A 10,489-nucleotide genomic window follows, 5' to 3' on the forward strand; every position below is an offset into this window, starting at 1 on the left:
ACTGTGAAGCTGTTCCTCCAGCGTCCTGGTGATACCAAGGAGTTGGTGAAGGATATTCTGAACACAGTAACTCAGAACTGTGATAATCCTGATATTCGTGATCGTGGCTACATCTACTGGAGACTTCTGTCCATGGATCCTGATACTGCCTCAGAGATTGTATTGGCTGAGCATCCTGTGATCAGTGATACTGCTGAGGGTATCGAGTCTTCACTCTTGGATCTGTTGATTGCTAATCTGAGCACACTGGCTGTTGTGTATCAGAAGAATCCTGATCAGTTCGTTAAGAAGGCTGAGATTCATGAGGAGAGAGAGAATGAGGATGAAGATGACGATGACGACGATGATGATAGTGATGATGACGATGATGATGATAGTGATGATGACGATGATGATGATGACGAAGATGAAGAGGAAGAGGAGGAAGAAGAAGAAGAGGAAGAAGAGTATGAAGAGGAAGAGGAAGAGGAATATGATGAGTAATGGCTTTGAATTGCATAGTGTTTATTGAATCACAAACACATTCACAGTCCATAGCAAAGATCTGTCACCTCATTTAGTAGAATGTTGAAACTGTCGTTTTGTTTATAGTTTTATACTCTTATCCATTTCCATTTTCAGTTCCGAAGTAGTATAGTGGTTAAGTATTTCCGCCTGTCACGCGGACGACCGGGGTTCGATTCCCCGCTTCGGAGATTTCTTTTACAACAAACACATTATTTTACATCACAAAAGCGTTTGCTTGACGTTGTGTCTATTTCATGATCTCTGCGAACAGGAGATCGATAGTCTTCCCATCCTGACTTATCCAGTTCCTTCACCAGATCACTCAATTCACCATCTGAAATATCCACAATATCGTCTTTTGGCTGAGAAGGAAGAAAAGTATGATTTAAGCAAGTAATAGTAAATACAACACCATCTCCTTCCGTCTCAGCATCCAACACACAACCCGCATCCTGAGCACAGCTCACATGATAGTAATTACAACATCTTTCAGTATGACACTTCACTGGAATTCCCACAGCCCGTCCACATTGAATACAGCGATGAGTACTAGGTACTGCAAGCAAGGGCCGAATCTCAGCAGGCCTTAAAGTTTCAATGTCTTGAAAGAGTAACTGGGGATTCCATGTCACACATGGAACATGAACCCATACACCATCTACGCTGCACTTCATTGCTCCTTGCGTTTGACCACAGAGACCACAAGCTGTTCCTGTCACACCAGCATCACATCTCTACAACTCAGGAAACTCATTCAACCCTACATCACACTGCCATCGAGCTGAAGAAGTTGACACAACACCATAACAACTCGTATGCACTACGACACCACAGAGTGCACAGCATAAAAGCGGATTTGAGGCATCATCTGTGGAGTCACGACAAATGCTACACACTTCAGGAACTGGAGCTGGAAGTGTTGAGTTTAGATCCATGTGGAGCAATGCATCGATCTCAGCTGAGCTCAGATCCAAATCGTCAGATGGAGGTGGTTGTGTAGCAACAGTAAGAGCAGTAGTAGGTTTGGAGGATGGTGGTTCAGGGATGATTGGAGCTTGTTGTAAGGCTGGTACTTGGGTAGTTGACTGTACAGGAACAGAAGTGGAAGATAAAGTGTCAGATATTGGAGGAATAGTTGCAATTCCAGAAATAGATCTTTCCACTTCTTGCAATCCAGGGATAACTTGTTCTTCTGCTAGTTTTATCTGGGGCAACATATGACATTCATGATTCAAATGGGAACGTAACTGTTCAGGAGTATCACATCTATCATAAAACTCATATGTTACTCCTACAGTACCAGACACAATGGACATACAATCCCCTGAGTCCCTTTGGGATCTGGAGTGGCATGATTCTTCTGCTGAGGTGATGCCACACGTGGAAACAATCGATCGATCTCTTCTCGAGTGAGAGGAGATGGCTTAAAGGCCTCTTCACCTGATGGAGAGTGCGTTGATGCCTCCAGAGCTGAGAACGAAGAGGTTACGACTGGGATCATGCTGTTGCTATTGGTTGAGAGCGAGTCCTCCTTGATCTCGGAAGTTCCTAATGATGTGTTGGTTGGATCAGTCCTTCCAGGAGGTAGCTCATACAAAGTCATTTCCTTCACAGGATTGTTTACGGAGGGTTCTGATTCGGTAGGCTTCACCAAAGCCGGATTCAAAATGGGAGACACATCCTTCACTGGTAGCTGCTGCGCTACTGCATGAGAAGGCAAGTTTAGTTTCACTTGAGGTGAGTGATTAGGAGATCGAATTGGCTGGAATTCAGATTTGTTCTTCATAGGAGTTAAAGTGACTTCTGTTGGTTCTGATTTTGAGACTGTTTCTCGATGCTTCTCCCATGCTAATAACACACGCTGTGAAAGGAGATCGACTAGCAATTCATCTGATGAGCTCTCTTCACTTTCGGTTGAAGAAACAGACTCATGGTCTAACTTCTCATTGGTTTTCATGTCCGAAATAGGTACTTCTTGTGGATCTTTGTTATCTGATGGATTGATACCGGATTCTTTTGTTAAATCCTGCTTCTTCTCCAGAGCAGCAATCGGAATATCGTCAGAATCCTCACTTGAAGCAGGACCAGCAATAGGAGAATCAACAGAAGTATCACTCACTTCAATGATTTCATTTTCCACGGGAATTGGTATATTCTTAGCAAGAGGTTGATCGTCTGAACTCAATTGGAGACTAGCATCTGAGTCAGCTTCCAGAACAGCATCCAGAGAGACAACAGGAATCTCAGTTTGATTAGGCTCCTCTGCCATGGCATCAACTTCTTTCAATACGCTAGGAGTCTGCACATCTTGACTAGTAGTTGTAGTATTCACATTCTCCCAATCCAAACGACGAAGTATCGCGTCTGCCTGCTTTTCTACCAAATCCAACACACTAATAGGAACATGCTGACTATTCAATCATTCTTATAATCATATGCTACGGAGCAATTGGACGAAAATCATCCAAGCTTGAGTCATCTGAATTTGTATTCTGAATCTCGTTTAGTAGAGGGGCCTGTATTGGATGAGAAACGGTCTAGAATCAATAATCATCCGTTTACCTACACTCCCACGATGTGCTCTCTCATATTCTATCCATTCTTTCACTTGTTCACTCGAATAGTCCTCACACCATCGTTTCTGTGTGATCCATTCTCCTAGTTCCTGGATGATATAACTCCGTCTACTGTGACTCCATTGATACACTTCACCTAAAGCATCATTTCCACTCACAGATCCATTGATTGCACAAGGATCCACTTCACGATCTTCAGGCTCCTTTTCCAACTCTTGAAATAACCAACGCCCTTGTTCTGAAGCAAAGAATCGTTCTTGTCTACTGCGTCGCTCAGGAGTATCTCGAAACTCTTGAAGAACAGTATTTCGATTCCGTTTCTTGGGTGTATGCCCTCCAATTTGACTGTAATGATAGTCAGATATGACTAAAGATTCCTTAATTAAGTGTGGATGAAAATGGGAATCAAACAAAGTATCAACTATAGGACACAATTGAAGGGAAGAAGATTTGTTCTTCAACAGAGTTGTCACTTGATTGTATTTCTGAATACTCCGTTTATGCTTCTGATACTCACTTCCTTCTGTCAATAACACAACCACACGACCAGCACGTTTACGACCTGTACGGCCTTTTCGTTGTAATAACCGTGTTGGTGACGAAACCCCCTCATAACAGACAAGCAAATCAACTTCTCCAATATCCAATCCTTCTTCAGCAATGCATGTAGCAACCAATACATTGAACTTTCCACTCTTGAAATCGCGCAAGATAGCCTGTTGTTGTTTCTGTGTTTGACCATTAGTAGCAGTCAATGGAGTTCCTGCTGGCACAACAGGAGGCCCATTATCATCCTTTCTCCCAAAGAAAGAGGCAATCGAACGAGATGGTTTTGATGTTACTCCATCATACAACTGTTCTCCATCTGCTTGATGACCCTCTTCAGGAAGCTTCACTACCTCACTGTTCTTCTTCTGTTGACCCACAAAGGCGGTGGGGCGCAATAAATCTGTACCTCGAAGATAGTTGAGAATCTCTTGAACAGAGGATCGATACTGAGCAAACACAATTACACGAGTATCGCGTTGGGCAGCCAAATTCCTTCGAAAATGATCCACAAGAAACTCCTTCAGTTTCTCCAGTTTCGGATGAACATATTCATTATGTCTTACTCCCTCAAAAACACGGTTATAGTAGCTAACAAACCGAGATGAAGTCACTAATTGAACACGAGATGGATTGGGTTTTTCTCCTGCTTCTTGACGCAGACCACTGAGTGTCTATTATGAATACCATAATCAACACTCACCTCAACAAAAGCACCCACACCATACTGTGTTAGAATCTGTGTGGCTTGGGTGAGTGACATTAACAGTCCAATGTCAGACAGAGCATCACTAAACCGCTGGCCTGTGAGACCCTGAATACGATGCTCCATACAACGTGTCTGGGCTTCTAATAGAATCATCTTATTCACTCTACGAGGATTTCGTTCTGTCAACACACCTAGATTACAGAGTCGATTCAAGGGCTGCATCACGAATGCCAGCCACTCCTCGATCACATGTTGGTATCGAGCATTCAATTTCACAACAATCTCTTCTTCTAATACCTGCTTCAGATACTTGCGCACATCCGGATCTTCTCGACTACGAATACTGATTGCATTGATATCCAAATTGAAAATTACTCTCTGGACTTTATCAATATCCGTCCCAGGAGTGGCAGATAGGCCTAAAACCCGATAATGCCGATGAATTGCTCGTAGTTGTCTTAGCACAGTAGTATAGGCATAGTCTCCCTGAGCACGATGACACTCATCTACCACCAGACAAGTGATTCGACGTGCATTCACAATCCCATTCCGGAGATCATTGTCAAGGACTTGTGGAGTACAATAAAACACGCGTTTCTCTGCCCAAAGACGTTTTCTCTCAGTTACTGCCTTTGTTCCCATCAATTCGGCCACATCACTCTGACTATGATAGAGCTTACTAACACGTACGTGAGGAATACCCACAATGTCATGACAGGCACCAATCTGCTGTGTTACCAGAGGACGTGTTGGTGCTAAGAAGATGACTTTTCCTGCGGGAAACCATCGATAGAAGTTGAACATGACAACTGCAGCAATAAAGGTCTTACCGAGTCCGGTAGGCAGTGAAACGAGTGTATTCTTGAAGAGAGCTTCAGATACGATCTCCAACTGATACTCTCGAATTGGGTAATTTGTGGGATAACTTCACGTAACAATTGTTCCTAGAATCTACATCCATGTTTTCGAGGCTTCTGGATCTAATACAGGAAACCCTTCAGCTGATACGGCTTTGGGCGAATGAGGAGAGAGTGACATCTGACTTCTAGAAATACTCTGTGAATGTATAGGTGTAGAACGAATAGGATCAAAAACAGCTTTAGGCATAGGTTTTGTAGGGGTTAAGGGGGATGACCGAATTGCATCAGGATGTCTGACAGTTGAGTTCAGATGATCTTTCCATTCTATAAGTTTAATTCAAATACAATTAGGTACTGTTTTGAGCGCCAGATTGCACAACAGGTTTTGGAGTTACAATTTGGGATTGAATAACTGGACGAGGTGTAGAGCATATTATGCAACGATCCACATTATTCTGATTCTCAAAGGTACATTTCGAGCAAATCCATGATGAATGAAGTGAAGATGGAGTTCCAGGCCGCTTTCCACTCCCAACGGAAGGCCAAAAGACACTTTGTCTTGACATGGACTGGGAACGATTCGATGGCGTAGGAGATTGTATTTTTGAGGCTATTGATTTGCTTTCTTCCTCTTCAATCACTTGTAGAATGTCATCGGGAATCTACACTTTCAGTGAACGCAAAAGAGATTCACATCCTCAAAATCATCACTACTTGCATCCATGCTCTTGAATTTGAGAATTCAAGAAGAATTTGAAAAAGGCGGCAAACAAAAGACTTTCATTCTCAACAAACAAGAAACGCACTCTTCCAGAAGTATGTCTGTTTGACTTCAGGAATCTCTGTCTTCGTAGGCTGGCCAAATTCATTTTCATAAATCACCATGCTTGGAGGGAAGCGGGGATGTTCATGATACTTTTCCGTGTCGTCAGGATAGCCTACAGCAATGGTACAGCATACATCATAGGTCTTTGGAATCTTGAAGGTCTTCTTGATACTATGAGAATCGAAACCACCCATATACAAAGTGCCCCAACCCTTGCTCTGAGCAAGCATTACGAATTGCTGCATAAAGAAACCAGCGCTCTTGTAGGCCCATCCTTCCGTGCCGATAGGTTCACCCTTGTAGTAGGATCCTGTAAGAGCTTCCTTCATATGAGAGAAGAATGACTCCTTCTTCAGGAAGAGAGGCACTATTTCTAAATCCAGAGAAACAAAACCATACATGCACGCTCAGCCATGCTCGCTTCCTCTTGCGATGCTCCGTTAGCCAACTCCATTTCAGTAATTTCATGACTGTGGGATAGAGGATCTACGAATTACGAAACGAAGAAGTTGAAGAACCCAAATCACAACAGACAATCAACGTAGCAGAAGCGGTATTGACAAACGTGGCATTATTCAGAAGCATATGCTTTGCAAGCTTCTGCTTATCCTCGGGTGTACGGACAACAATAACTTTGTAAGGTTGGGCGTTTAGCGATGTAGGAGCTCTCTACTGATGAGTACTGGAAGCGAAATCCACTTGAGCTAAAGCCAGAACCTCTTTCAATTCTTCAATTGGTATCTCCTTGTTTAAATACTTGCGAACACTTCTTCTCTCGAATACAAGTCTCTTTACAGTCTCAAAAGAATCAACAGTGGCCATGAACGATAAAGAATATGAAGACAAACCAAAATCAAGAGGAAGTGTTTCATTACAGAAATAGGGACGAATTTCGCAGATATGATAAAAAGAAGAAGTAGAAAAAAGAATAACCTATTTGACAATGGATTTTGAGTGCATGAAGAAAGTAGTAGAGGACCGACATAGTGTCCGTGTGTTTACGAAACAAGACATTCCTGAAGACATTCTAGGAGAGATCATGGGCTATTCACTTGTAACTATCTCGTTATGTACATTATTCATAGAGATGTCCCACTTCCATGAACACGCAGCCTTTCAAGATGGTTCTCATACGAGATAAAGAGAAGAAGGATCAGTTAGCGTGTTGTATGGACGAGGGTAATGATACAACAGTGAGAACAAGTAGTGCTACGGTGATTGTGTGTGCTGATCAGGGTAAATCTTGTTGTAATGAAGTAATTAATAGATCCAATGAAGTTAGTGGATGAAAGTGGTGAGTATGTGCTGACAAAGAGTGAGTCATGGATGGCACGACTGTTTATGCGTATCTGTACCTTTTATTTAGAATTGTGATCTATAGCACTAATGATGTACTACAGAAACACTCTCTTCACATTCTTATTTGGATGGATCCTTGATCTCGTACTTTCCATCTATCGTCTATTTGCTACTTCTCCTGCTCGCTATACACGATCAGCATGGTCGTATCAGCAGACTTCTTTCTTGATGCAGGATATTGTTATTCTAGCTGAAAGCAAAGGAATCAGTAGATCCTGCCTTTTCTCTTTTATTCTAGGCTCCTTGATCATGGAAGGGTTCAACGAGAAGGCGGTGCGTGAGTGTATTAAACTTCCAAAGCGTTATCAAGTTGCGGGTATTATTTCGTTAGGCTATGAGCCAGAAAATGGTCAGGTAAAGCCGTCTGCTCGTTTCCCCTTTGGTGATGATTGTTGGAGTCATTGATTGATAGATCAGGTGATATACGATGGATCATGGAATAAGTCATTCTATACTGTTTGTTTGTCAGATCATTAGATTGTTGGACTTGGAGTTCAGGATTTAAAATACTGCAAATAAGTCTTTACAAACTATTTTCGTTGGTTCTGGTACCTTTCACATAATGACCGTATTCTCTCCCTTCTCTCTATAATAATTTGGGATCCACTCATATTTTTGCTGATATGACAATATAGAGAAATAGAACGACGAAGAGATACCTATATCCCGACTTCGGGAACTGGAAAAGGATTATCCCCATCGTCTTCATTAACAAACTAAAGCCAACCTATAGTGTGTTATGGATATCGTAACCATTCTTTGTCTTCTCAACTGTAGCGACATGCAGTTGTATTGTGTTCTATTCTATCAAGAACAGATTTCTGCACTAAGATAATGTGTAGTTGTATCGTCTTTAACAATTGACATCGTCAATTCGAGGGCAGAATCATCGCTAGTTCATCTGTATATTGTTCCAACTGCCTCTTGCTACTTGTGGTGTGCAGCAATGCCATACGGCGCCCCAGCACCTGCCGTAAATCTTCTCAAATGCATGACTCAGTTCCAACTTGAACCAACAACGAATGAGGTGATTGTAGACAATCTGCAGCCTGATACTGATTATTCTGTGTATTGCTATGCAGAGCTGATGGATTCCGAAGGAACTGCAATGACCACTGCAATTGGTGATACTCGAACTGACATTTCAACCTCGAATCGTGGTGTTCTGATTCTCTTTTGATTGTGTAGAGGATGATTATCATGCAGTGATTAGTTCTGAGATTGGTGCTACAACGACTGTATTTCCTGTCTCTGTCACTATTCAGTTCTCGCAATCGACTCAAATCACACAATCTGATGTTGAGGTTACCAATGGCCAAATATCCGAATTCAAGCAGCTTTCGACAACCGAGGTCTCCATGCAGATTATCCCTGATGCTGCTGGTGAGGTTGAAGTCACCCTTTCTGATTCCATCCAGTCGACTTCTGGATCCATTCTCCGTTCTCCTCCAGTCTACACATTTGTTTACAAGGGAGTAACATTATCTTCTCCTTCCGTTCTTGCTTACTCTCGTTATGCCATTGCTACAGTAACAGCCAGCAAAACAGCAGACTTGTATTGTCTGATTCTACCTCGCTCTCTTGCGGTTACACCTAGCTATTCTGTTGTTACTACAACAGGTCTATCAATGGCATCAACCAAAGATACCACTTATTCTCTGAATATTACAGCACTTTCGCCTACTACAGAGTACGTCCTTTATATTGCTGGAAGGGAACCTTTTGGACCAGAGATTGCCACACCAATTGCAGATACTCGAACCTCCTTCACTACTGTTAATGATGGAGACAAGCCATCAGAAGGAAAACAATGTCCTCGGGGATGGAATCTGTCAGATGGTCTATTGCTGTTCACCCAATGCAGTGATCATGGAATTTGTGTTGATAGTCAATGTACTTGTTACTCTCCATATAGTGGAGAGAGTTGTAGTGTGATCCAAGGCGATAGTGTAGCTGTCAATGCAACACACAGCACACTTCATACTCGTTTCACTATAACAGGAGATCTGCCAGATTCGGAAGAGGATCAAGATGTTTTCCTTCAGACTACACTTCAGCTTGCAACAGCTGAAGTTTTGGATCTAACACCCAGTAGTGTTCAGATACGCTTGTGGGAGAAGACAAGTATGTCTGCTCAATCCACGATCTTACGTGGGATTAAGTATTCACACAAGGAAGTTCACAAGCAAGAGCTTCCACTCTTCCACAAGCGACTGCATCCACAAGAACTCCCTCTCTTCCACAATCAGGTTCATCAACAAGAGCTTCCACTCTATAACAAGCGATTGCATCGACGTGGTATTCTCCCTTATCTTGACATGCAGCCTCAAGAGACAAATCAAGGAGGTCTTTATATTCATGTATGACATTGGCAATAAGTAACATGTAGATGACGATCAATATTCCGAAGGAACGATCAAAAGCTATCATGGAGGATGTGACCCAGTTTTTGAAATCAACTGAATTAATTCGAGTGTTCCATGTATTGGACTTAACTGTCAGTGGTGTTGAAGTACGAACCTTGGATGCTTGTCAAAGATAGATTGACAAAGTACTTATTCAAGATAATAGTGATCCATTCACTTGCTACAACAATCGACTTGATGATGACGAAACTGATGTGGATTGTGGTGGTTCTTCATGTTCTTCTCGTTGCCCAGCGTCGGCAAAGTGCTCTTCAGATAGTGATTGTGATGATATGTCCTGTTTCAGAGGAAAATGCACGAATATCAATTGGATGCGGATATTCTATATTGCTGGAATTGCTGTTGCTGTTATTGTCGTTATCGCAGTAGTATCTGTATGTGTAGCAGCGATTCGAAAGAAGAAAAATGTAGATATATTGAACATTACTCATTCTCTAGGCTCCAACGACGGTAACAGTTCCTTTGCCAACTCGTCAGGATTACCATGCCTCCTCTTATGCTAAACGTCATCGTAGTCACTTGCACCATTGATATGTTTATTTGAAAACCCAAATAGTATATTAGTAAAAACAGATGAATTGAAGGGGTAAAATGACTAATCTCTAAAAATTGTAGGCTTATTATCAATCAAGGTGTATCAATTCGATTCTCTGCTTCACAATTCCAAGAGCAGAATTCTT

General features: G+C 42.1%; 5 protein-coding genes across 5 annotated transcripts in view; 3 read left to right on the forward strand and 2 right to left on the reverse strand.

The window, feature by feature from the left end:
* The window catches only part of JH06_5532 (hypothetical protein), a gene marked incomplete at both ends in the record, with an annotated part of 1,917 nt that extends 1,434 nt beyond the window's left edge, over positions 1–483 (forward strand). Inside the window, one exon of the mRNA XM_014674355.1 lies at positions 10–483. Coding sequence (XP_014529841.1) covers positions 10–483 — 474 coding nt within the window. The remainder of the gene's footprint in view (positions 1–9) is intronic.
* A 2,462-nt stretch (positions 484–2,945) lies between these two features.
* On the reverse strand, positions 2,946–5,376 carry JH06_4283 (helicase; the record flags this gene model as incomplete). Its single annotated transcript, XM_014674354.1, has 4 exons — positions 2,946–3,044; positions 3,074–4,303; positions 4,333–5,263; positions 5,294–5,376. 4 exons carry the CDS (start codon positions 5,374–5,376, stop codon positions 2,946–2,948), a joined length of 2,343 nt encoding a protein of 780 aa, XP_014529840.1.
* Positions 5,377–5,984: 608 nt separating this feature from the next.
* Positions 5,985–6,846, reverse strand: JH06_4282 (nitroreductase; the record flags this gene model as incomplete). Its single annotated transcript, XM_014674353.1, is given in 4 exon segments — positions 5,985–6,391; positions 6,424–6,510; positions 6,522–6,693; positions 6,724–6,846. The coding sequence occupies 4 exon segments, from the start codon at positions 6,844–6,846 to the stop codon at positions 5,985–5,987; spliced, it is 789 nt and encodes a 262-aa protein (XP_014529839.1).
* A 121-nt stretch (positions 6,847–6,967) lies between these two features.
* Positions 6,968–7,788, forward strand: JH06_4281 (nitroreductase; the record flags this gene model as incomplete). Its single annotated transcript, XM_014674352.1, has 4 exons — positions 6,968–7,078; positions 7,110–7,305; positions 7,406–7,591; positions 7,622–7,788. 4 exons carry the CDS (start codon positions 6,968–6,970, stop codon positions 7,786–7,788), a joined length of 660 nt encoding a protein of 219 aa, XP_014529838.1.
* A 586-nt stretch (positions 7,789–8,374) lies between these two features.
* Positions 8,375–10,340, forward strand: JH06_4280 (hypothetical protein; the record flags this gene model as incomplete). Its single annotated transcript, XM_014674351.1, has 5 exons — positions 8,375–8,543; positions 8,572–9,743; positions 9,773–9,895; positions 9,926–10,216; positions 10,248–10,340. The coding sequence occupies 5 exons, from the start codon at positions 8,375–8,377 to the stop codon at positions 10,338–10,340; spliced, it is 1,848 nt and encodes a 615-aa protein (XP_014529837.1).
* Positions 10,341–10,489: the final 149 nt, after the last annotated feature.

This window comes from Blastocystis sp. subtype 4 (assembly GCF_000743755.1).
Source record: "Blastocystis sp. subtype 4 strain WR1 chromosome Unknown seqid_0011, whole genome shotgun sequence".
NCBI lineage: Eukaryota > Bigyra > Opalinata > Blastocystidae > Blastocystis > Blastocystis sp. subtype 4.